The following is a 26,047-nucleotide window of genomic DNA, read 5'->3' as shown; positions in this document are numbered from 1 at the left end:
AGAGAGTGAGAGAGGCAAACAAAATAGAGAAATTAATGGGTAGATGCAATGAACCCACAAATTTGGCTATTTTAAGGATGACACTGAAACTGTTCTTGAGATTCTAGCCACGCATGCATGCTTCTGGGATTTTTTTCTTGGCGAGGGTTCCGGCGGGGGAAAAAAACGGAGTAAAACGTAAGGTTGTTATTGGCTGTTAGCGGTTACTGTGTGATGTGTGAGGGCCCACTAATGGACACGTCGGATTGTGTTGAACTTGGTCGGTTTTTCGTCCTTCTACCCTATGAGACTCTCACTGTGTGTGCGACCATTTCAAATCCAAAATTAACTTTTACCAAAGCTTTTTGACCAAATGGGTTAAAAATATTTGTAAATTAAGTTTTGTAATTTTTTAAATTTTAAATTTTGTTTTTACGGGAAATTTTGTGGGCTTAAATTAGAAATTAAATTATTTTCTTTCCTTAATTGCTAATATTACAACTATTACAATAAATTTGTTTCTTTTTTTTGTTTTATTTCAATAATGTTAAGGATTATTGGATGAAGTCGTCTCATATTAGTTAATTACGAGTTTTATATATATATATATATATATATATATATATATATATATATATATATATATATATATGTAGTCNTCTCGTGCTCAACTTGTCGATCTCGTGTTCGTTTCTCATAAAGTTATTGATTTCAAATCTAGTTTATTCTGGAACGGGTGAAGAAGCTAAAATTAAAAACCGAATTTATGAAAAGGAAGAGAGAGATGAGATGATAATGTAAAAGTGATTCAAGATTGGAACTTATTCCAAAGGAAGAGCAAACCATACCATATATTATTCTATTTTGACCAATCTTTACCCTATATATATATATATATATACAAACTAGATGATAACTCGAGCATAATTCTATCAAGAATTCTCACGAAGATTTCGTGAATACTTTGGGTACATTCTCCACTTCGATTTATAAATTTATTAATTTATTTGGTTCATCTCCCATATTATGAACGAGCATCGGTGTAGAGTTATTGTCATTTTGTATTTGCAACGAGATACACTTGTAAACACTCTGGTTATAGTGATTGGCTACTACTTATGGAGTAAGGAAATTTCTTTCCTCCAAACCACATAAATTTTGTGTCTTTTTGTTTAATTTCTGTTTGTAGGTGTGTGAGTACAATCCGTCTTGCTTCTGCTTCCATTACAACAATTGGTATAGTAGCATTCGGGATACAATAATTGGAATTAGAGCATTTTGGTTGTGGCATCAAGGTACAAGAATAAAAAAGATGGGATTAACGACAATCGATATTTCACGATCAAGTGTACCTTTCGTGCGGGTCAAAACTTACCCAAAAAGGAATTTCACTGCCTTAGAACTGTTATTAGTTACAGCCACCATTCACGGGAGCTTCAGTCGCCGGATCCTCTGTCGTCAGATCACCAACTTCCTTGACATTCCAACATTGGACAGGCATCAGCACCCATACATAGTCTTACGACTTTGTGGAGACCTATACTTTTATTATTAAAAAAATACAAAAAAAAATTATATAAAAATGCATCGGTAGGGGATCGTTCCAACAAATTCATATCTACATGAGCACAAAACGCCATGAGCATTGTGAAGCTACCTAGGTTGTCTAAAAAGCCCAATGGACAAGCCAACCCAAACATGCTCTGTTTTACTCTGTTTTCCTCTGTTTTCCTCTGTTTCTCTAAGCTTGTGCTCCAAATTCAACTGCTGTACAACTTCACTAAACTCTCTAATGAATGGGGTTTAGAGCCTGGAATCTCCTTCACTATTCTTCCATTTCTGTATATCTTGAAAGCTGGAATGGACCTCACCTCCTCCAACTTCACCAAATAAGGATGGTCTTCTACCTCCACCTGATGTCCCAATTATCCATCATTTTAGCCTTCTAACCTCAAAAATTTAGCCAAAAATTTCAACAAAAACTACCATTTTGATCCACCTTTAGGAAGTTTAGCCACGGAAACCGCTCGTAAACCGACTCGAACACTTCGAGCCCCTCCTTCTGGTAGCTTTTGTTGCAAAACAGAACCACCGACATCCCTGCTAACACAACCCACTGCTTAGAAATGTACACAATTCATAGCAACAAAAATCACTCCTCTTCTTATTGTGTTACTCACCAGGAGAGGTAACAAAGTGCCTAAAACGTTCATAACTTGAAATACACACCAAATTACACCCAAATTTCAAGTCTTTGATGTCCTCCCCATGTTGCTTTCTGAGTTGAAGCTGCGCCTCAAACAGAGCCCTCCCCACTTCCTCATTTCCTGGTCTCTCTCTTATCAACACCTCGTAATCTTGAATTGAAGCCTCCCATCTCTCCATCTTGTCTCAAAATTAAGCCAAATCTTAACAAACAACCTTAAATCTCTGTTCTTTTAAGGTTTAGAATTTTACTTACTTTTGCATTGCAATCAGCTCTGCGGTGTCTGGCTTTGCTGTAACATGGCTGTGTCATTAGAGCTGCAGTGCAATCTTCAACAGCTTTCTCGTACCGCCCCAGCTTCGATCGACATGCTGCTCGGTTGCATAGCAAAATCGAGTTATACGGGTCGTGTTCTAATCCTTCACTGTATGCAGTACAGGCTTCTGGAAATCTTGATTCCTTGAAGAGTAGATTGCCTCTCAATCTAGCTGATGAAACAAGTTTAGCCCATTTTGCCACTCTGTTAGCCTCCATATTAGTTGGATCAAGCCTTGTTGATCGTTCTGCTGCTGCCACAGCTTCCTCAAACCTGTGAGATATCAACATAACCCTCAATGAAATGAAGTCCTGTTCTTAATTTCAACATCAAATTTGACCTTCTAACCTGCCCATTGTCGTGTAAACTTGTGCCTCAATGGATAAAATAAGTGCACTATCAGCTACACTAAATAACTTGGTTAGCAAATTTGGCTCGAGGGTTTGACCCTTTTGGTAAATGGCATAAGCCTCTTGATATCTATGGAACTTCAACAAGGCCTCAGCTTGCAAAGCGTAGATCTTATAAGCTGAATTAGAAACAGAGGAAATTGCCCATTTGGTCTCTTTTAACAGAGTGTCCCAATCTTGTAGCTTCCTTGCTTCAATACACTTACTCAAACAGCTCTGAAGAACACAAGCTCTGTTCATGTCGTTTATGTCACTGTAAGGGCCTGATTGTTCCAAGTGAGCCACTGCTTTCTCAGGCTCCCCAATTCTGCAATCAAAATGGCATAAAGCTTTGAACCCATAAGAGAAAATGGATATTTGTTGTGTTACCTGAGATAGGTAGTGGCTAAACGATGATGGGCTCTTTGATATGATGGCTGAATCTTTAATGCCTTCTTGCATTCTTCAATGGCTTCAATGAAACGATGCAAGGCAATCAAAGAAGCTCCTTTGTTGCTATAATAAACAGGATTCTCTGAATCTAAAGCTATTGCTCTGTTATACAAAGCCAATGCTTCTTCGAATCTCCCCTGTTTGTAAGCTTCATTTCCCATGGATTTCAACACATTCGGCTTTAATTCACATGAACTTCTCCTCATAATGTTCCCCATATTGCCATTTCCTCCAAGTTTTGGACTTGAATTCATCTCTTGTCGATTCCTTGGACTGTAGTTCGCCGATCCAATTGGCTTCAAATTACCCAAAACTGACCCATTACTTAACGAGATTCTTGCAGCATCGGAAGGCCTCCGACTTTGATTCTTCTGGTGAGAAATCGAAGGTCTTGATTGATCCAAAGTGGGTTTTTGGTGGGTTCTTCGATCCTGTTCCAATGGCGCCTTGGCATCATCCGAAACAGAGCAATTTTCAGAGGTATTTGTGGGTAATGAATGAACAGAGGATTTCTTAAACCACTTGCATCGTGGCTGGAAAATCCATCTCACAAACCCACAAAAAGAGAACTCAGCTGTTTTTTCCATGATCAAGTTTAATCTGTGAATGGGTCAATGAAAAAAGAAAGTAAAAAACAGAGCAGCGAAGAACAGAGTCAAAAACAGCAAGATTCATACCTTTGTTGTAGTGTAAAAGAAGCAGATTGTTGGTAATATATACAGAACAGAGTGTTGTTGATGGATGAACACATGAACTGAGGCGAGCAAACCCAGAAAAGGGTTTGTAATTAAATAAAGAATTAAAAGGTTTTGATGAATGAAAGAGAAAGATTAAATGGGTAGTTCTGGAGTGGGTTCGAAGCTACCAATTTATAAATAAAAGGGATTCAACTCAGAGCCGAATTAATCCGTAAACAAATAAAAAAAATAAAACCTTTTTTTATTATTATTTTTATTTTATTTTATTTATTTTCAGCACCAAATTTGGTTTTTGGTGGCCCTGATTCATTCATATAAAAACAAAGCATCTCATTTTTTTTTAAATTATTATTTATTTAAAAAGGAGATTTGTATGATTAAGTTGGTTGATTATTAGTTAATTAATCAAGGTTTAGTAATTTTTTTTATTTTTTATTTTATTAAAATGTGTTTGCAGATTTAATTAATTAACTTGGGTTGAATTGCTCTTCAATATTACATTTCTGTCTTAATTTTTGTTAGGTAGAAATTAGACGACTAATCCTAATCAACGTCCCCATACATACACACACATTCACACGCATATAAATATATATATATATATATATATATATATATATATATATATATANTAAAGATGTGCGTTTGCTCCAATATAATATTCTTTTGTAATTTATTTGTTTGTTGATATATAAATTTTCGTAAATTTTGTATTTTATTAATAAATTATAATAGTCAGAGGTCATTCCTAATTTTATAATTTTAAGACATTTATTAGGAAGAGATTTTCACACTCTTAAATGAGATTTCATAGTCCTCCCTTTAGAGGCCCAATGTCTTCACTGGCACCCAGTTCTATAGGATTTCACAAAAATACTCCTAATGTTAGTATTTTATTTAAAAAATATACTCTTAAATTTTCGTAAAGTTCTATAAATAACCTTCAAATTTTAGAATTATTTTAAAAAGATTCTTGAATTTTTAAAAGTTTCATAAATATTTATAAAAAATGTCTTAAACTTTCAAAAATGTCATTGGTACCGGCACTCTTACTAGAATTGTTAATATCAAGTTTCAAAAGTAACCGAAAACTTTAAAAATTAATATTAATATTTTTATTATTAGACGATAAAAATTATAAGTCAATTTAGTAAAGTCTTAAAGAAAAAAAATGGTTGTGTTTCAATTGTGTAATTTAAATTTAGAATAAAGAAAAGATGTTAATTTGAAAAGATGTTGATTGATGAATTTTATATGATCATATAAAATTTTAATTAGAAGTGATAATCATAATGTCTTCTTCACATTTATATAATAAGATAATGGAAAGCAAGGCGTTACCAATCAACTCTTTAATTTCTTAATTACCATAATATTAATGATGACAAACCATTTGTCCTTTCTTTCTCCATTTTTTTAAGCCTCATTAATGTCTATTTTATGAATTTTAAAAAGGGTTTATTAAATTTTTAAATTTTTAAATGTAATTAGGATTAGTTGCTAAAAAAAAATCAATATCTACTCAGAAATAAACATTTTAAAGTATTTTTAGTAAATTGTGACTGATGGATACAGATCTTTACAGAATAGATACGACATTCAATCGAGTTTTTGATCAGGAACAGGAGAGTTTCTACTACTGCTAGGAGGCGTTGGGTCGTGAACATGGTAGAAACGGGCGTCCTAAAAAGCTAGACGAGTTTGATAATTAGAATGAAAAGGGGACCCAACAAGATTTAAAGGGATCCATTAATTTTGGGTCGGATTTTGATTTGAATTGTTTGGGAAGAAGAGAAGAGATGATGATGATGATACACCAAAAACAAACATTGTAACAAAGTGTGGATTTTGTGTCTACCAAAAAAGCTGTCGGTGTCGTCTACGTCGGCGGTCGGCAGTCGGCAGTCGACACTCCCTCACTCTTCTTACCTCAAAATATCAAAATCTTATGTTCTGCCCTTACGGTGATTTAGTGTAATAATTTTTTTTTTAAAAAAAGATAACCGATCGTCTCGTCTAGACGAGTTGAATTAAGTTAGGTTGAAAAAATCTTTTAAACCCATTTAAAATTTTAGATTTCGGACGCGAAAGCGGTATCACTACTTACACCGCTGGCAAATTCCACCATTTCTCTAGTTTGAATCTCCTTCAATCCATAAACACGTGCAATCCCATCTCCAACTGAGACCACTCGATCGAGCTCATCCACTTTCAAATTCGTGTAAAAGTTGGTAATTCTACTTTCTAATAAAGTCGTTAGTTCTGCAGCTTCGGGAGAGAATTCCATGATTCTAAAATGGTCTTGAGTCGAGGGAGACTGCCACTGTTGATAGATCTCGCTCAGATCAAGAGCGAGCTTCTTTAGAAAAAAAAAAGTGAAAGTAGGAGTGCGACCCTTGTTCTCTTGACTGTTTAAGATAGCATTGGGCCCGCTCAATGAGAAGTCTTTGTCATTTTGAGCCTTGATAACCCGGGCCCCGTCCAATAGCCAACCCCTACCCGGAGAAAGCTCCTTCATCTTTAAGATGATTATGAATAGAGTTCATAATATAACCTAGACTTCTATTCTCGGGTTAGATTAAGTGGATTGTCGAGTTATTTTAAAAAACTTTGCTTATTCACAGTATATGTTACGTTAATAATTAAAAAATTTGTGAAGTTCAAATATCAAACATTTACGAGTCGTTATATATCAATAACATCGATTATAAACATTATTTTTTTTTAATCTTTTTAAAAGTAAAGTTAGATTGTGACTCGTATTTGTGTTGGTTGGATTGACCTTCCGACCAAATCAAATTTTTAGATTTCCAAAAATTTAATCCAACTTAAATCGAATAAAAAAAAAAAATCTGACTCAATTCAACTTTTATGATTTGAGTTGGATAGTCTGAATTGGTCAGGTTATTGATATGAACACACATACTTTACATTAAGTGACGTCTCACCTATTTCAATGTACATGAGTTCATATATTAAGCAGTTTTGGGTGGAGCTAATCTCGTTGACAGAAGTTGGATCAGCTAACAGTGCTATCCGATGTCAATAGTATGGTCCTACCAAACATTTGATGATATCGCACATTTGGGTGTCGAAAAATTTGACTTTTTGCTGACATTACGAAACTAGGTCTATAGAAGATCACAAGTACTGCTAATAGGTTTAGTCTAATACAGAAAAGTGCGTCGAGAAAACTTTTGTTAATGCAGTCTTGGCTTCCGTGACGATTAATGACATCGAAAAAAGTCAACCATTTTGGATAGGGGTAAGACTCTTACCCATGTGATTTCTTGATCTTAATTTCATTCTTGCTATAATTACCTTTGACTTTCTTTCATTATGTGATCTTTACATTGCATATATATATATATATATTAAAAACTTCAACTGTTATGTATCAATTTTTACATTTTTCGTTAATTACTTATAATTATTTTTTTCATTCTGTTTTGGTGTTGAATTAGACAATATATTAAGAGAATTTTAAATATTTATTTAATTTCAATAATTGGAAGATGAGGAGAGAGAATATGAAGGCCCAGCCCATTGGGCCTCGAAGCCAGCAATGGCCTGTTATCCTTGTGGCAAGTGGTAAATGGGCCTAGAAACAGACACGATGGATGCAAGGCCCAAAACAACACATAATCCAATGGAAAAGGCCCAATATTAATATTATATTCTTCCACTCACTCACTTAAATGCTCAATGTTACAAGGGTAAAAAGTCAAATATACCCCTTCATTATTATTATTATATATATATATATATATATATATATATTTTTTTTTTTTTTTTTGAAACCCATTTGGATCATAATCATGATTACATTGAAAAATGTATCAACATTTCGTTTCATTGAATACGTCATAGAAGGAGGTGAGATAGACGACAAGTAGCTTGTTTCCAAGCCAACCCGACCGCAAGGAAGAAAGTGATTTTCCTGTGCTGACTTGAATCTCGAGAAAGATTTTTATGTGACAACACCCACAGATATCAAAAGTGAGAATGTTGACATGAATAACAAGTTTAACTTCACAAGCTTTTCACGAGTTCACCAAGAAGTCAATCTTCTTTGGATCTACAGGATATGGGTATGAAAGAGGATATGCTCAAACCCATCTCGAAACAGGGATCCTTTTTTATTCATAACTCAATCAAATATGTTGTTAACAAGAGTGCACCTAATTAGGAGTGACATATATCATCAAGTAAGAGATCAAATGTTCGAATTCTTTTACAGTACAAATTAAAGAAAACCCGCGCGTGCATATCTAATGAGAACCGCTTTTGAAACTAAAAAAATAGAAGAAAAAAGGGGAAATGAAGAAAGGGTTGAAAGAGTAATGAAATTGCAAAGTGGACAAATGGAGCCCCTTTGTCTCCCAGCAACTTCAAATGCACATGTCTGTGTTTAACAAGCAAAAATAATAAATAAATAAAGACATTTATGCCCCCACCTCTGTATACCCTCAAATTAGGGCATATCTAGGGCTCCCAACCCAGGAGAGTTTAGGGTTTTTGTAGGGTACCCCTTACTTCCCCTCCTTTGTTCCATCCATTAATGGAAGAATGAACAAAATAAAGGGTTTTTTGGGAACCTTCATCTTATTTCTGACCTTTGACTAAGTCAAATGCTGACTGGACCAAGATTATTTTTTTTTTTAAAACAAATTAATAAAATGTAATTAAAAATAAAATTTGAGTTTTCCCTTAATTCATGGGGGAAATTCCGGCTAAAAATGGGTTTCCTTTTTATATTAAAATAAATAGGTCAGAGCTACGTAATCATATCTTATGACTTACTATTTTATGCAATTTAATTGTGACGTGTCAGTGGTTTCACATTTATATTTATATTTATATTTCTTCTACTTAAGTATATGTTCAAAGTACTGGCGTGGTTGAGACGGTGAGTCAATGGTAGGGTTGAATTGAGTTGAGTCGTGCTCATTTTTATTTAATTATTTAAAAAAAATTTGTTTATCTAAAACGTCCTAAAATTTAAATATCAAATATTTATTATATAACAGTAAATTTATTTTTAAAAATTTTTAAAACAAAATATTAACGGTTGCATCCAAAATTAATATTAAGAATTTAATTTTTTTTTTTAAAGTGAATTAATATGTTTGGGAAAGGGACGAGGAAGAGGGAATTAAATGGTGTTTTATTCATGGAAATTTTGGTAAACGCAGGAAACAAAAGGGAGCTTCATTTTCAATTACATCCATATCCCCTTCTGTTCTTCTTGGTAGCCCATCTCTAAAATCCCTCTATTCTCCACCCTAACCTCCTTTTCTTTTCATTTTTCTCCCTTTCACACTCGACCCAGATTCTACTATCGTAATCTAACTATCTCGTAACATAATACATCTACTCAACGTAGATTAGCTCATAGATCCGTTGAAGATTGTTGGGTAAGCAATCCCACTTCGGTTGATTACGAGTTTATAAATAAAAAATACATTTTCATTAATACGAACCCTCCAGAGTTTATGTTCAAAGTCAACAATATCATATATTGTGGGGAGAGTCGTGGTTTCTAATAACATCTGCACCAAAATTTTTTGTACCCTATTTGATGGTGTTTGATAAAATATGAAAATGAGCTGATACTACATTGAAACTACAGTCATGGTGGATTGAAAGTTACTATCTATATCAATGATGTACATTTTTCTTTTCGGTGGTTTAATTATAGAAACTACACGGTTAAACCTAATTTGATTGGTGCAATTCTATATAGAGTGGTCTCTTATGAATGTCTGAGCTATTAAGTGTGGAATCATCAGAATAAAATGGGTATTTCCTCTCTCTTTCATATTGAGTTTGAGTTTGACCCGTTGCCAGCCACCTCAAGCAACCCGTTTGTTCTGAAATGGCGGGTCCACGTCCACCCATCTTCCTCACCTCTAAACCCTCTTTTTTGTTCCAACTCAAACACAACTAAAACATTTTCCCAACACACACATGGATTCTGGTAGCGGAAGCTTGCAGTCTTCAAGTGGCGGCGACGACGACTACGACTCTCATCACCACCACCACAACCACCACCACCACCAACAACAACAACAACCTCACCTTTTTTCTCCTCCTCCGCCGCCACTTTTCTTCAACGCCACCATTCCTCCTCCTCCTCATCAGCCGTTACCTTTTCATCTCTCCCCTCATAACTTCCAAAACCTCTATGACTTTCCTTCCAATTTCAATTTACAACCCACAAATTTCAACCCCGATTCCTCAAATTCCTTCCTAAATCTCGACGACGTCCGCCCAAACCCCACCACCACCTTCAAAACCCCAACCGCCGCCGAGGGATCCACCCACCACACCCAAATCCCAAATCGCTCAACAAACCCATCACCCACTGGCTTACATCCTAAACCCACTACAAAGAAACGAACTAGAGCTTCCCGCCGTGCCCCCACCACCGTCCTCACCACAGACACGACAAATTTCCGAGCCATGGTGCAAGAATTCACCGGAATCCCCTCCCCACCCTTCACCGCCCCTGGCTCCTCCTCCTCCTCTTCCTCCTCCTTCTCCCGCCGCTTTGATCTCTTCGCCTCCGTTCGAGCCACCACCACCAATATAGAAGCCAGTGGATCAGGATCGGGATCGGGATCGGGTTTCCACCCTTCTCGTTCCAAAGTCCAACTATTCTCATCGCTCAACAACAACAACAGCAACAACAACAACAATGTTACCATCGACAATCAAAATACATCGAGGGTTCATCCTGCGGGGATATTTTCATTTCAGTCACTATCAGAAGGAACCCATTTAGAACCACCGCATATCCATGGCAGCAGTACAAGCCAGGAGCTACTGTCCGCTCTGCAAAACGACGAAGCGTGGAGAAGCAACAGCACGGCAACAACAACAACAACAGCAGCAACAACAGGAACGACAGCAAATTGTAAGTTAAAGTTTACAGGATCTTCTTCTTCATCGAATAATTTGCAGCAGACATTATTGGGGAATATTGTTGCTACTACCACTACTAGCAGGGGTGAAAGAACAGTGGAATCTTGGATTTGCCCATCGGATTAAAAAAAAAATTGAAGAAATGGGTAATTTTTATATTCCCTTTTAGGTAATCAAAATGGCAATGATGGTGATGCTGATGATTTTAATGATGATTGTAGAGGTGGTGGTGGTGGGGAGGCGATGATGGAAAGGAAGAACGCCCAACCAACCCTCACCTAGACCCATCATAAACCCCTTTTGGCAGTTTACTAAGGAATATTATTAAATTCAATATTACTATATAATCTTCATAATTGCTTAATTAATCCCTTCTCTAATCCTTTCTTCTTACCTTAGTTAATTAAACTTATTGGGAGGGGATGCTTTGATCGTCACATTAATATGAATTTGTTAACACTAAAACAAGTGGTTTTTGCCCATGGTTCACGGTGGCTGTTAGATGAACACGTGTGATGTCCCACGTTGGTTGGGGAGGAGAACAAAACACTCTTTACAAAGGAGTGGAAACCTTCGCCTAGCAGACGCGTTTTAAAATCGAAAGGGAAACCTTCCCTTAGCGGACTCATTTTAAAGCCTTGAGAGGAAAAACAAAGCCCAAAGAGGACAATTTCTGCTAGTTCGGGCAACCTTCCCCTAGTACTTGAGGGGAAGCCCAAAGAGGGTAATATCTGCTACTGGTGGATCTAGGTAGCCCAAACTTTCCCTCAAGGGAAACCCCCAAAAGGGAGCCCTAGGCCAATATATGCCAGTGGTGGATCTGGGTAGCCCAAACTTTCCCTCAAGGGAAACCCCCGAAAGGGAGAGCCCAAAGAGGCTAATATCAGCTAGGGGTGGATCTGGGTAGCCCAAACTTCCCCTCAAGTGAAACCTTCCCCTAGCACTTGAGGGGAAGCTCGAAAGGAAAACCCCAAAGAGGACAATATCTGCTAGCGGTGGGTGGACCTTACCCTAGCACTTGAGGGGAAGCCCAAAAGGAAAACTCCAAAGATGACAATATCTGCTAGCGGTGGGTGGATCTGGGTCGTTACAACAAGACACTCCACAATTGTATGATATAGTCCACTTAGACCTTATAAGCTCTCATGGCTTTGCTAGTTTTGCTTTGGCACCTCTCCTTAATCGAGACTCGACTCTTTTTCTTTTGGAGTCTTAGTCATTTTTTACTATGCCTTCGAGGAGCCTCGACTCCTTCTTCTTTTGGAGTCGACATTTGAGAATTCTATTGATATGGCTAAGTTTAGGGCCTTGTTTAGCTTGGGGCTTCTCCAAAAGACTCATATAGTATTAGCGGTTGTGGGACTTTCATCCAACAAGGCAACCAGCCACGGGCGTGGTATGGTTGTAAGGTTAAAGGGACAACCAAATAAAAAGTTAGTTGAAATGGAAGGGTGGTTAGATGTGTGTCCGTACACACAAAATTTCTATATAGCTATGATTAATATATTAATACTCATTCCGATTCCGACATATAATATTCCAATGACTAAACCCATATGTATATATATAATGATTATGTACACACTTCACCCTCTCTCCTCCACCTCTCCTCACCGCACTCTCTTTTCAACAATATCTCCTAAAAAATACGTACAAAAATATAAAATTCTTTATATACATTTAATGATATATATATATATATATATATATATATATGTAATGAATTATTTTTGTAGGCACCGCCCAAATTTCCTCCCATCCAATTTGTCAACTCCCTTAGGATTTATTTATTATTTTGTGGTCAATTACAACTCGATCGTCATTAAGAATTGTACGACTTGAAACGTTGGGCATCTTAATGGACGGCGAAGTTTGGAAAGGTATTGTAATAATCCAAGTTCATCGCTACTAGATATTGTATGCTTTGGTCCGTTACGTATAGCTGTTAGCCTCACAATTTTAAAACGTATCTAGTAAGAAAATGTTTTCATACTCTTATAAGAAATGTTTATATGAGATCTTACATTGATTGGAGAGGGCTGGAGAGGGCCTGTACATCTCATATACCAACGGTCAAGAGAATCATTCTCTTTGACTTAGCACACAATGCGTTGGTTAAGAACTCCACGGAAATTAGTAGACGGGCTGTATTTGACCGAGAGCGAGTCTTACATATGAGTCCGAAAATTTTAGATAGGCATATAGAGAGAGTCAGTAACCTAAGGTGGAGGTAGCTTAGATACCTAGTATGAGAAACTAGGAGTTAATGACGAATAAAACTTAGAAATACGTGGAAAGATTAGTTATAACTCATGAAAGATAAGTTAACTACTTACTGAGTAATTTAATTACTCATCAAAATTATTTTAACTTTTGTTTCTAGACTTAGATGATGCAGGCCAATCGAGGACGAGACCAACGGGCTAGAGACTATTGAGAATCCATGTCTGGATCTGTTTGTATATTTATGCTTTCGCTGTTTAAAATTTACGTGGTTGTTTTAAGTTTTAAATGTTTTACTTGATGTATATGAAAATATTTTGAAACTTATGATTGGTTGACGGAATTTATTTTCTACGTCAAAAGTAACTCCTGCGAATCGCGTTGTCGACGAGCCAGTGTTACAAGTTGGTATCATGAAACATTCTTTATATGAGCCAAAACGGACAATATCTACAAATAATGGGCTTAGACTATTACGGCTTTGTTCTCCTCTTTAACCGACGTGGGATCTCATATATATATATATATATATATATATATATTATATTATACGATAAGATTTAGATATTGAGATTAAAAAAGGGGAGACATGGAGACAGGTTACAATAAAGGGTAAGGAGGCAAACAAATAATTAGATGCTAAAAAGAAATTTTCTTTTGAATAAAGGGTTTGATGAGACATTATCCTGGTCTCCTTCGTGGGTTTCAACCCTAGGCCTCATATGGTTTTGTGAATCCCTTCATGTTCCCCACTACTCCTTTTAACCCTACCTATTTCAAACTAACATCCCTTCCAATTATATACGTTCATCGAGAGATCTGGTGTTCAAATTCAATACAACAACTCGTTTCGTTTTCGTAAGATTGATGGATGAATGATCGTGCGATGAACGAGAGATTACCGTTGTTCAATTTTGAACATGACCCTTTAACCATGATTGTCTAATAAACGTCACTGTCAACTTAAACATAGTTTAACCTGTTAAACACAGGTCGAGATGTTCGAAGTTTGAATACGTAGTTTTACATGCTGTGGAACTATAAAAGAAAAGGTTTAAAAGATATATTAATTACATTAAATTTTGTATTTTTGTTATTAATTAAGTTTTAGGTTATTGGATTTGCACAGTATAACAAGTTGAAGCCCAGCCCAGCCCAAAAGCAAAGTAGACGGTAAGAATGGGCCAGGTGTAAACTACTTCCGTAGTGGACCTACGGTCCGGCCCAAGCATTGATGCGTATGCGTAGGGGTGTACATGGTCTGGAATGAGTTGGGTTAAAAGATTTTTTTGACCCAACCCAAAAGTTCGGGTTAATTGGATTGGTAACCCAATCCAACCCACTTTTCACAACCCAACCCAACTCAACCCTGGGTTGGATTGTCAATTTTTTTAAGTTTTATTAATCCAGAATTTATAATTATTGGGATATAATCTTAGATAAAATATATTATAAGTTCACAAATAAACACCAATCAATCTATAATTATTAAAAAAAAAAACAAATTCAATAAAAAACAAGAAGCGAAGATTCTAACTCATTAATACCGTACTAACAACATTGTATAAAATTCTAAGTTATTAACATATATTTTTTTATAGAATTGGTTAGAGTAACAAAAATATGAGGATAAATTATGAAATTAAATAAAAATAAAAATTATTAGTAAAATATGATATATAACAAAAAAAAAAAAATAATAATAATAATAATAATAAAAATATTTTAATTAAAATATGGGCTACAGATGATCTCTCAACCAAAAAAAAATATATAAATTGGGGTAAAATTTAGAATAAGCTTAAAAAAATAATAAAACAATATAAAAAAAATTAAAATAACATAATAAAGAAATTAAACAAAATAATAAAAAAAAAACATATATATATATATATATATATATATATATATATATATATATATAAAAGAAATTAAAAAGTCTTACAAAAACTGAACCGATCCAATTTGGGTTCAGAAAAATGAATCCAACTCTATCCTATTCGAAATACTAATCCAACCCAACTTTTATAGTTTGGGTCGGGTTGTCGGGTACACCCGGATTGATATTGATAAGTAAGTTTTAAAATAAAGTTTATTTATTTATGATTATTTTTAAGAAAATGGTTTAAAAGTTGTTCGGACGTACATCGATCATTACAATTTATTAAAATAATCGAATTTAAGAATAAACAAACGTATAGAGTTATTTTGAGAGAGAAAAAGAATATTAAAAAGGAGATTCTGACTGCAACCTGCAATTCTAGAAGGGGATCCGATTGGCATATAAAAGGGAGTGTCAACTTGGAGCCTAAATACGCGGGCGGCACTGGGAAATTAAGACAGGTCAAGGCGGCGACGGATCAAGATGAAGCCGGAGACGGTGACTCTGATTCTCGTGAACCTCGCTGGAGTGATGGAGAGGGCCGATGAATCTCTGTTACCTGGTGTCTACAAAGAGGTCGGTGCCGCCTTGCACACCGATCCGACTGGTCTCGGCTCCTTGACTCTCTTCAGATCGATTGTGCAGGCTTCTTGTTATCCCTTGGCTGCGTACTTGGCCGTGCGCCATAACCGAGCTCATGTGATTGCTCTCGGCGCTTTTCTCTGGGCTGCCGCTACGTTTCTTGTCGCATTTTCCTCTACTTTCCTTCAGGTTCATCCAATTCCACGTTTAACTCCTGAACTGTTTCTTATTTCATCGTTTCGTAATCCTAGATAATGCTACATTCCTCGTCGTTGTTTTGGTTTCGCTAATTTTCTTTCCTCCTCTTCGCTTGATTGTGTCTTCGTTGTTCGATATTATTATTTTTAATCGTGTGCGTATAATGACGAATGAAAATGTAGGGCTATTGAATGAATCGATTGATATAGAAGTTGTTTTTCTTCCATATTCGGATATAATATCGAATGTAGTCATCAAAATTGGAAAGTTCGAACGGTAAGTAACCATTAAACAGTTCTGGAATGAGTAAAAGGAATTAGGCATATCAATTAATGCTATACCTTGTCCATTTACTGTAGAAAATCTGTGAAAATTATTAAGTAGACTTCATATGTAGATTTGAAACTGGCATACTTCTGCTTTTTTTTCCTGGTTGAATCCATGAACATATTTGTGTAGCCTTGACAGTTTAAAATGAGGCGTGATCTTTGCTCAATTCTTGTTGGAAGTATTATTTTCTCAGTAAATTGCATCATGCGTTCATCATGAAAATACGATGGCAATTGCTTGAAAGCATATGGTAAGGGATAATGTAAGATCATGAAGAACCAGAGCCTGGATATATATACACACACACACACATATCTATCTCTCTCTCTCTATATATATATATAGTCATTAACTACTTTATCCCTCAAAGTTTGTGATTCGTGGACTTGTTCACTCTTTACCGATTTCTTACACACACATGTCCTGTTAGAAGCTTGAGTATTCGGAAGTTTACTGTCTTTGGGAAATTAAGAAATTAATGCGAAAGGCTCAGCATAGGGGCCTTTTATATGTAAGATTAATATACTTTAAGAGCATAAAAATTTGTATGATTTGTTGGAAGAGGGAAAACCTGCACAGACTTGTAGACAGTAAATTTGGTGTTTAGAAATTGTGTCAAGTCTACAGAACTTGAGCAAGTTGATTTCTTAGAAGAAGTTTTTAGCGGTGAATATATTAATGTGTGGCAGATTTATCTATGCTGGAATTAAATATTAGCTGATTATAAGTCATTCAGATTTCACCCAACAGGTCGCTGTTTCAAGAGCATTGAATGGGATAGGCCTTGCATTAGTTGCACCTGCCATCCAGTCCCTTGTTGCAGATTCAACAGATGACAATAACCGTGGTGTGGCTTTTGGATGGCTTCAAACAACAGGCAACCTAGGCTCCATTATTGGCGGGTTGTGTTCAATAGTATTAGCTCCAAGAACATTTATGGGAATCGCCGGTTGGAGAATTGCATTTCATATTGTTGGACTAATCAGTGTTGTTGTTGGCATGCTAGTCCGTTTCTTTGCACATGATCCACATTTTTCAGACGACGGCATTAAAACTGGTAATCATTCTCCACCCAGTAATTCCTTTTGGTCTGAAGTGAAGGACTTGGTACGGGAATCCAAGTCAGTTATAAAGATTCCATCCTTCCAGATCATAGTAGCGCAGGGTATCACAGGTTCATTTCCTTGGTCAGCCTTGTCATTTGCAACAATGTGGTTGGAGCTCAAGGGCTTCTCCCACGAGACGACGGCTTTTCTAATGGGCATGTTTGTGATTGGAAACTCGCTTGGAGGCTTGTTTGGAGGTAAAATGGGAGATATCCTCTCCACACGTTTCCCAAATTCTGGGAGGATTATTCTGGCACAGATTAGCTCAGCATCAGGCATTCCTCTAGCTGCAGTTCTTCTCCTCCTCTTGCCTGACGGCCCATCTACAGCAGTTGTCCATGGACTAGTCTTGATCATTGTGGGGTTTTTCATTTCTTGGAATGCACCAGCTACAAATAAGTAAGTGCATATTTGCCCTCATCTATTTCAGTCTATGAGGAAGAGTAGTGCTCTGGTGGGGCATTCACATAGTAATCAAAAGGCTAATATCTAGTTTTCCTTGTGAAAATTGATTGATAAGTAATGCTTCATTCGAATAATAGGCTTTCACCAAAGCTAAAAATAAACCTTTTTGGTAAGTTTGGCACTTAAGCTGTCTGGTCTTGCCTAGGATCTGGAAGGACTAATGCGTTGTGAGATAACGAACACAATTTAAACGGTAATAACACTCATTAGTGTTAAGGATATTTAGTACTAAATTATAGTTTACCATATCTATCATATTTGATATTTATGATAAGGCAATGAGACCAGTCTCCAAGTGGGAGATTGTTGGGATATGGAGCCTGATGCCTTGATCGGGTAGAGATATATTTAGAAGATATTTCGTAAAGATTTAATAGAGATATATTTGCCTTTCTTACCATAGGTATCTTTCCATTTATTACTATTTCTATATCCTTGTAATTTATTTCTTTCACACACCATTTAGGTGTGGTGGATTAAGCAAACATTCTCATAGTATCAGAGCCTTTTCGATTTAACAACCCCGATCCTTTTTTTTTAATGGCTTCTGAATGTTCTACAGTTCTTCTCCACCACCACTGCTGGCTTTGACGCCGCAGGGGCAGTCACCATGGCTGCCACAAGCGGAGCCGATTGATTACTCTTCGGCGCCACCCTTTTGACCTCCAAATCACCCTTCGCCATACTCTGTACATACAACCTCACCTTCTCCAACACAATCGGTTTCCCCTTAGCCAACATAGCCTCTCTCATTTTCTTCCCAATCAACATCGCATTCCATCTTATCATTTCGATCCCCATCGACATGGTCCATATGTCTTGACGCCATCCCGAGTCTCGGGATGTCGTCGGCCATCACAACTCGTTCAATCATGCCATCGAGAATGGGCCCGCGTGTTGCTCATCTCATCGAGACTTTTTGAACATCCATCCATCCGGGTTCTATCGAGGCATTGACCCTCTCGTGCCCATGCCGTGTCATTTACAGATACTGTGCTGGATAGCGGGTGTATGTAGCAACCTCCAACACGCGGGCTGGGGCGCAATACCGACACACTCGTGTCGCTCGGTACTGTCCTTGAAAGACCCATTTCAAAGGAAGTCGCCCGAGACACTCGTCTCGGCACGCTCGCCCACACTATGACACATGTATGTGCCACAGGGTAGCTCACTTAGGCCACAGGGCCCAGGGGTGGTGGAGAGCTAACACGATGGTACCCCTATAGTATATTTTGAGTCATTTTCAATCTTTCAGGCATAGACATGATTTTGGTGAACGGTCATGCGGTGTCGTGCATTGTCCATCCGGTATCCGATTGACACCAAGCTTGGCGAGCATTCATATTTCATATGGACGGACTTAATTCCCGAACCACATTCCCAAATTCTCTCCGAAGCCTCGACTTTCGAGGTTAAGGCCTGGGACCCTACTCGGTCCTTCAACAAGCCTATCTTTGCCCTTCTTGTCTATCCGATGTCTGTGTCTTGCTTATGTCTCAACTTGTCTTCAATGCCCACTTCATGTGGTATGTTAGATGATGCACTGTTCTCCTCGGTCGTATCATGACACTCGTCTAGGCCCTCGCGTGGCCGGATGGATGCCACTTGAGGGTCGCCGCTTCTCTTGTCGCAACGTGAGGGCCACAACCTACTCTCTTCATAGTTAGGTTGTGATATATATCATATTTGATATTTTATTATAAGGCAAATATTTTTATTGCTTCTTATCATAGGTATCTTTCCCTTTATTACTATTTTCATATCCATGTAAATAGAGAACTTTTACACACCATTTAGGTGCGGTGGATTAAGCAAACATTCTCAATTAGCCATGATAGAATATTGGTTACTAAAAATATCTAGAAAAAGCACATCAAGCATAGCATGTTTAACAATAGAATTTGTTGACTTGTAGTTAGTCATGATTCATGTACGAAAGGAGCAGAGATACTTTATTAACTATAAATTATAATTTATTTTTTTTCAGTCCCATTTTTGCAGAGATAGTTCCTGAGAAATCTCGAACTAGCGTCTATGCTTTAGATCGATCTTTTGAGTCTATTTTGTCATCATTTGCCCCTCCTGTTGTTGGAATTCTTGCTCAGCATGTCTATGGTTATAAGCCTGTCCAGAAGGGATCTAGTGAATCTGAAGAGATTGCCACAGATAGGGGGAATGCAGCGTCATTAGCCTGGGCATTATACACAGCAATAGGAATTCCATTGGCTCTTTGTTGTTTTATCTACACTTTTCTGTACTGCACCTATCCAAGAGATAGAGAACGAGCACGTATGGAAGTTTTAATTGAATCAGAGATGCAGCAAATACAATCTGAAAGGCCACCTTCAGGTCCGGGATACTCTCAAGTTCAGTTAGAAGAATCAGACAAGCTATATGCTAGAGATAGAACAGTCATAGATATGATGGATTATGAAGAAGAGAACGATCTAGATTTTGACGACGACGACGAAAAGACAGCCCTTTATCGCCAGTTGACATTTTCGACGTTTGTGAAACCATAGCCTGCCAAGAGGATGTACTCTGTTGGTGTAGCGTAAAAGCAACTCCATTCCACGTATTGTTTTCAATCTTTGACAGTCAGGAAGCATTATAGTTTTGATTTGGAGTTCTCTGAAACTCAAAACAGACGATGAAATATTCTTTTTAATGTATATCTTAGTGACAGATTATGAGGATGCTCTTTAGGAACATGGGGTGCGCCTTCCTTCTGCAGAGTTTGTAGATTGTCATATAGGCCTCTGCTGTATTCACAAGCTTGCGTTCAACCCAATGTGTACAGCTAAATCAAACTCGGTTCCTCGCATTGGCGTAGCACATACTCTTCTTATTTGGTTGGCAAGGAGTCTATAATTTGTTATGTATTACTAAATTATTAATTTTACAGCGTGCTTAGACTTAACAATCTCTTCTTTTAACCAAAAAATGAACGGGTTTCTGATCCCTACTTTATGGAGTAAAAATTTGCAGGTCTGTTCTTGTTTCAGAATATGCACAGGTTCTTTACAAAACCAGATGAGCCACTTCTTGATCTACAAGAGGACTTGACTGGGACTGTTATGGGGACGGTGCTGAGAGGAATTCTTCCCAGGAGTTACAGGTAAAGAGCCTTTTTCCTCTCTCCCTCCCTTTAAATACTTGTTTTGATTTTGATTTTGATTTTGATTTTGATTTTTGTCCCCACCACACACATGTACGAATGTTAATTTCTGTTTATTATAGAGATTTATTTTCGTTTTAAAGTTATAAATTTGTGTGCTTATTTCTATGACTCGTATGCATGAATTTAGGTAAGGTTAAAGCCACATATTTAGTTTATAGAATTTTGATTTGTATCTATATAGTTTCTTAAATGTTAATGTATTAAAGAATGATGATTTTGACAACATGATGCATCAAAATAGCCTAGCTTGATAATGTTAGGACGGTAGACCAAAAAATTGGGTCAAAATCTGCTATGACTAACCCTTCCATTGATCTTTTTAGAAATTTGTGAAGATGGCCATAATAATAAACAAATAAAAAAAGAAAGAAAGAAACTTGTTTTGAAAGATCGTTCACCATAAATAATCACGCGCACAATTTCATACCTAAAATCAGAATTTGGATGAACTTTTTTTATTTTAGATTTTAAAATTCTTGGATAAAATCAAAGAAAAAACTGGAATAGTTCAGTTGGTCAAGACGTTCAAACTCTCCTTTTGACGTTTGCTAAATATTTTTTTGCTAATTTTTTTTTATCAATATTATCAATTTGTTTATTATTTTGTTTTCAAAGAAAGCAAGTGGTACTATTTCATAGCATAATCATATATCTATATGCTGCAATGTTTCATAACATAGTCAAATAGAGAAAATACAAAGGTTAAAATACATTCAACCCCTCCTACTAGCGTTGTCCTCTTAATGTCATCAAAATTGAAACTGCCTAAAAATGACATGAAAGAGAACTGTTGACATGAAAGAGAACTGTCATAAGCTGTCCATCACCTGGAATAGATATAACACAAAGCCCCTCCTTCTAGCGTGCCTTCTTAATGTCATCAAATTGTGTGGACCTTTTAGAAAGAGGTTGGAATAGCTCAGTTCGTTAGAGCGTGTGAACTTTAACCACAAGGTTGGAGGTTCGACCCCTCTTTCTAACGAGCCCTCTTAATTGTCATTAAATTGTTTTTCATTTTGTAAACAATGGAATAACTCATTGAAAGTGTCTAAAAAAAAACCGTTCTAAACTATCACTTGGAATAACTATAGTTTAAAGTGCCTAAAAATGACACGAATCACAACTTGAGATAACACAAAGTTAAGTGCTGAAATATATTAAGTACCAAAAAGAGGCTGGAATAGCTCAGTTGGTTAGAGCGTGTGGCTGTTAACCACAAGGTCGGAGGTTCAACCCCTCCTTCTAACGTGCCCTCGTACTTGGTGTCAAATTGAAAACAGTCCTAAACTATCCATCACCTGGAATAACTACGGTTTAAAGTGCTGAAATACATTAAGTACCAAAAAGAGGCTGGAATAGCAAAGTTGGTTAGAGCGTGTGGCTGTTAACCACAAGGTTGGAGGTTCAACCCCTTCTTCTAGCGTGCCCTCATACTAAAAAAAAATTTTTCATTTTGTAAACTATGGAATAACTCATTAAAAGTGTCCGAAAATGACATGAAAGAAAACAGTCCTAAAGTATCCATCACCCACCTGGAATAACTACGGTTTAAAGTGCCTAAAAATGACATGAATCACAACTTGAGATAACACAAAGTTAAGTGCTGAAATACATTAAGTACCAGAAAGAGGCTGGAATAGCTCAGTTGGTTAGAGCGTGTGGCTGTTAACCACAAGGTCGGAGGTTCAACCCCTCCTTCTAGCGTGCCCTCGTATTTGGTGTCAAATTGTTTTTCATTTTGTGTAAACCATGGAATAACTCATTGAAAGTGTCCGAAAATGACATGAAAGAAAACAGTCCTAAACTATCCATCACCGGGAATAACTACGGTTTAAAGTGCCTAAAAATGACATGAATCACAACTTGAGATAACACAAAGTTAAGTGCTGAAATACATTAAGCACCAAAAACAAGTTAGAATAGCTCAATTGGTTAGAGCGTGTGGCCCTTAACCACAAGGTCGGAGGTTCAACCCCTCGTCTAGTGACCCCTCTTAACATTTTGTAAACCATGGAATAACTCAGTTCAACCCCTCCTAACAGTCCATCACCTGGAATCTCAACGTGAGATAACACAATGTTAAGTGCTGAATTACATTAAGCACCAAAAAGAGGCACAAAGTTATGTTAAGTGCTGAATTACATTAGGCACCAAAAAGAGGCACAAAGTTAAGTGCTGAATTACATTAAGCACCAAAAAGAGGCAAAAAGAGGCTAGAATGGCTTAGTTTGTTAGAGCGTGTGGACCTTAACCACAAGGTTGGAGGTTCAACCACTCCTTCTAGACCCCTCTTTAACATTTTGTAAAACATGGAATAACTCATTAAAAGTGCCTAAAAATGACCGGAAAGAAAACAGTCCTAAACTATCCATCACCTGGAATATAACTTCGGTTTAAAGTGCCTAAAAATGATATGAATCACAACGTGAGATAACACAAAGTTAAGTGCTGGAATACATTAAGCACCAAAAAGAGGTTGGAATAGCTTAGTTGGTTAGAGCGTGTGTGGTTGTACCAAAAAGAGGTTGGAATAGCTTAGTTGGTTAGAGCGTGTGTGGCTGTTAACTACAAGGTGAGGTTTAACCCCTTCTTCTAGCGTGCCCTCTTATCTTCTTCTCATTTTGTTTACAAAATGAAAGTGCCTAAAGATGACATGAATCACAACCCGATAACACAAAGTTAAGTGCTGAAATACATTTAGCACCAATAAAAGGCTATTAACCCCAAGGTTGCAGGTTCATCCCCTCCTTCTAGATTGCCCTTTTAATGTCATCAAATTCTATCTCATTTTGTTTACAAAATGAACAAAATGAAACCATGTAATAACTCGTTGAAAGCACCTAAAAATGACATGAATCACAACTTGAGATAACACAAAGTTAAGTGCTGAAATTCATTAAGCACCAAAAAGAGGCTGGAATAGCTCAGTTGGTTAGAGCGTGTGGCTGTTAACCACAAGGTCGGAGGTTCAACCCCTCCTTCTAGCGAGCCCTTTATTGAATATGCCTAAGAATGACATGAAAGAAAACAGTCCTAAACTATCCATCACCTGGCATATAACACTTTGGTTTAAAGTGCCTAAACACGTGGAATATAGAATACACCTCATTTGATGAGTCAGAAAAAGGGGTAGAATTCATTAAGTAAGGTAGTAACGAAAAATTCATTAAGTAAGATAGTAAGGAAATGAGCTAGAAATATAACTTTGGTTTAAAGTGCCATCCATCACCTCGAATATAACTTCGATTTAAAGGGAAAGAAGAAATTCCTCTTATCCTAGGAATATAACTTTGGTTTAAAGTGCCATCCATCACCTGAAATAAATTCCTCTTATCAGAAAAATTCATTAAGTAAGATAGTAAGGAAATGAGCTAGGAATATAACTTTGGTTTAAAGTGCCATCCATCAAGGAAATGAGCTAGGAATATAACTTTGGTTTAAAGTGCCATCCATCACCTGAAATATAACTTCGATTTAAAGGGAAAGAAGAAATTCCTCTTATCAGAATTACCCAAAAAACACAGGCATAGAATACCCCTCATTTGATCCGTCAGAAAAGGGCTAGAATTATCAGAATTACCCAAAAAACACAGGTATAGAAAAAGGGCTAGAATTCATTAAGTAAGGTTAAGTAAATGAGAGCCCCTCATTTGATGGGTCAGAAAAAGGGGTAGAATTCATTAAGTAAGGTAGTAACGAAAAATTCATTAAGTAAGATAGTAAGGAAATGAGCTAGGAATATAACTTTGGTATTAAGTAAGGTAGTAAGTAAATGAGCTAGGAATATAACTTTGGTTTAAAGTGCCTAAAAATGACAGGAATGCCTAAAAGTGCCTAAAAATGACAGGAAAGAAAATGCCTAAAAGTGCCTAAAAATGACAGGAAAGAAAAGGATGACAGGAATGCCTAAAAGTGCCTAAAAATGACAGGAAAGAAAATGACTAAAAGTGCCTAAAAATGACAGGAAAGAAAAGGAAAGAAAACAGGTAAAATGACAGGAAAATGCCTAAAAGTGCCTAAAAATGACAGGAAAGAAAGTGCCTAAAAATGACAAGAAAGAAAAGGAAAGAAAACAGTCCTAAACTATCCATCACCTAGCATATAACTTCGTTTTAAAGTGCCTAAAAATGACAGTAATGCCTAAAAGTACCTAAAAATGACAAGAAATAAAAGTACCTAAAAATGACAAGAAAGAAAACAGTCCTAATATCCATCACCTGGAATATAACTTCAGGAAAGAAAACCGTCCTAAAATATCCATCACCTAGCATATAACTTCGTTTTAAAGTGCCTAAAAATGACAGTAATGCCTAAAAGTGCCTAAAAATGACAGTAATGCCTAAAAGTACCTAAAAATGACAAGAAAGAAAACAGTCCTAATATCCATCACCTGGAATATAACTTCAGGAAAGAAAACCGTCCTAAAATATCCATCACCTGGAATATAACTTTGGTTTAAAGTGCCTAAAAATAAAAATGATAAACTATCCATCACCTGGAATATAACTTCGGTTTAAAGTGCCTAAAAATAAACATCACCTGGAATATAACTTCAGGAAAGAAAACCGTCCTAAAATATCCATCACCTGGAATATAACTTTGGTTTAAAGTGCCTAAAAATAAAATTGATAAACTATCCATCACCTGGAATATAACTTTGGTTTAAAGTGTCTAAAAATGATATGAATCACAACGTGAGATAACACAAAGTTAAGTGCTGGAATACATTAAGCACCAAAAAGAGGTTGGAATAGCTCAGTTGGTTAGAGCGTGTGGTTGATAACCATAAGGTCGGAGGTTCAACCCCTCCTTAACACAAAGTTAAGTGCTGAAATACATTGAGCACCAACCCCAAGGTTGCAGGTTCTCATTCCCTCCTTCTTAGATTGCCCTTTTTTTAATGTCATCAAATTCTATCCCATTTTGTTTACAAAATGAACAAAATGAAACCATGTAATAACTCATTGAAAGCGCCTAAAAATGACATGAATCACAACGTGAGATAACACAAAGTTAAGTGCTGAAATTTCAGCACCAAAAAGAGGCTGGAATAGCTCAGTTGGTACCACAAGGCCTAGCTCAGTTGGTTAGAGCGTGTGGCTGTTAACCACA

General features: G+C 36.7%; 4 protein-coding genes and 5 non-coding genes across 12 annotated transcripts in view; 8 read left to right on the top strand and 1 right to left on the bottom strand.

Annotated features, from left to right (window-relative positions):
• Nucleotides 1-1,174: 1,174 nt before the first annotated feature.
• Nucleotides 1,175-4,230, bottom strand: LOC111788648 (TPR repeat-containing thioredoxin TTL1-like). Of its 4 annotated transcripts, none has more exons than XR_002814186.1 (8): nt 4,021-4,228; nt 3,281-3,943; nt 2,850-3,218; nt 2,441-2,774; nt 2,160-2,364; nt 1,979-2,079; nt 1,637-1,892; nt 1,175-1,521 (listed from the first exon to the last, which is right to left on the bottom strand). XR_002814186.1 is itself a non-coding variant. In XM_023669072.1 (7 exons), the coding sequence occupies exons 1-7, from the start codon at nt 4,092-4,094 to the stop codon at nt 1,783-1,785; spliced, it is 1,869 nt and encodes a 622-aa protein (XP_023524840.1). In that variant the 5' UTR covers nt 4,095-4,230; the 3' UTR covers nt 1,175-1,782. The 4 variants fall into 4 exon arrangements, 2 of the variants coding, with proteins under 2 accessions (XP_023524840.1, XP_023524839.1); XR_002814187.1 differs by having other exon boundaries at nt 1,175-1,516; XM_023669072.1 differs by having other exon boundaries at nt 1,175-1,892; nt 1,966-2,079; nt 4,021-4,230.
• A 5,567-nt stretch (nt 4,231-9,797) lies between these two features.
• Nucleotides 9,798-11,102, top strand: LOC111788612 (probable serine/threonine-protein kinase MARK-A). The gene has a single exon (XM_023669007.1). It carries the CDS (start codon nt 10,012-10,014, stop codon nt 11,092-11,094), a length of 1,083 nt encoding a protein of 360 aa, XP_023524775.1. The 5' UTR covers nt 9,798-10,011; the 3' UTR covers nt 11,095-11,102.
• A 4,348-nt stretch (nt 11,103-15,450) lies between these two features.
• LOC111788611 lies at nt 15,451-20,602 on the top strand. The gene is made up of 3 exons (XM_023669006.1): nt 15,451-15,844; nt 16,934-17,688; nt 19,742-20,602. The coding sequence occupies exons 1-3, from the start codon at nt 15,557-15,559 to the stop codon at nt 20,274-20,276; spliced, it is 1,578 nt and encodes a 525-aa protein (XP_023524774.1). The 5' UTR covers nt 15,451-15,556; the 3' UTR covers nt 20,277-20,602.
• A 145-nt stretch (nt 20,603-20,747) lies between these two features.
• Nucleotides 20,748-26,047, top strand: part of LOC111788614 — an 8,972-nt gene continuing 3,672 nt past the window's right edge. Inside the window, exon 1 of the mRNA XM_023669012.1 lies at nt 20,748-20,872. Coding sequence (XP_023524780.1) covers nt 20,763-20,872 — 110 coding nt within the window. The 5' untranslated portion in view covers nt 20,748-20,762. The remainder of the gene's footprint in view (nt 20,873-26,047) is intronic.
• On the top strand, nt 22,110-22,183 carry TRNAN-GUU. Its single transcript has one exon. It is a non-coding gene; the product is annotated as a tRNA-Asn (tRNA).
• TRNAN-GUU lies at nt 22,285-22,358 on the top strand. Its single transcript has one exon. It is a non-coding gene; the product is annotated as a tRNA-Asn (tRNA).
• TRNAN-GUU lies at nt 22,566-22,639 on the top strand. The gene has a single exon. It is a non-coding gene; the product is annotated as a tRNA-Asn (tRNA).
• On the top strand, nt 23,849-23,922 carry TRNAN-GUU. Its single transcript has one exon. It is a non-coding gene; the product is annotated as a tRNA-Asn (tRNA).
• TRNAI-GAU lies at nt 25,680-25,753 on the top strand. The gene has a single exon. It is a non-coding gene; the product is annotated as a tRNA-Ile (tRNA).

This window comes from Cucurbita pepo, chromosome LG02, assembly GCF_002806865.2.
Source record: "Cucurbita pepo subsp. pepo cultivar mu-cu-16 chromosome LG02, ASM280686v2, whole genome shotgun sequence".
NCBI lineage: Eukaryota > Viridiplantae > Streptophyta > Magnoliopsida > Cucurbitales > Cucurbitaceae > Cucurbita > Cucurbita pepo.
The sequence above is the reverse complement of the archived record's forward strand: the minus strand, read 5'-3'. Positions and strand labels throughout refer to the sequence as shown.

Excerpts from the sequence above, each read along its gene's own strand:
- LOC111788648 (XM_023669071.1), bottom strand. The coding sequence starts at position 4,094 with ATGTGTTCATCCATCAACAACACTCTGTTCTGTATATATTACCAACAA. Across the intron at positions 3,219-3,280 it reads TTAGCCACTACCTATCTCAG|AATTGGGGAGCCTGAGAAAG; the intron begins GTAACACAACAA and ends TTTTGATTGCAG. Across the intron at positions 2,080-2,159 it reads GCACTTTGTTACCTCTCCTG|GGATGTCGGTGGTTCTGTTT; the intron begins GTGAGTAACACA and ends TTGTGTTAGCAG.
- LOC111788611 (XM_023669006.1), top strand. The coding sequence starts at position 15,557 with ATGAAGCCGGAGACGGTGACTCTGATTCTCGTGAACCTCGCTGGAGTG. Across the intron at positions 15,845-16,933 it reads TTTCCTCTACTTTCCTTCAG|GTCGCTGTTTCAAGAGCATT; the intron begins GTTCATCCAATT and ends TTCACCCAACAG. Across the intron at positions 17,689-19,741 it reads AATGCACCAGCTACAAATAA|TCCCATTTTTGCAGAGATAG; the intron begins GTAAGTGCATAT and ends ATTTTTTTTCAG.
- LOC111788612 (XM_023669007.1), top strand. The coding sequence starts at position 10,012 with ATGGATTCTGGTAGCGGAAGCTTGCAGTCTTCAAGTGGCGGCGACGAC.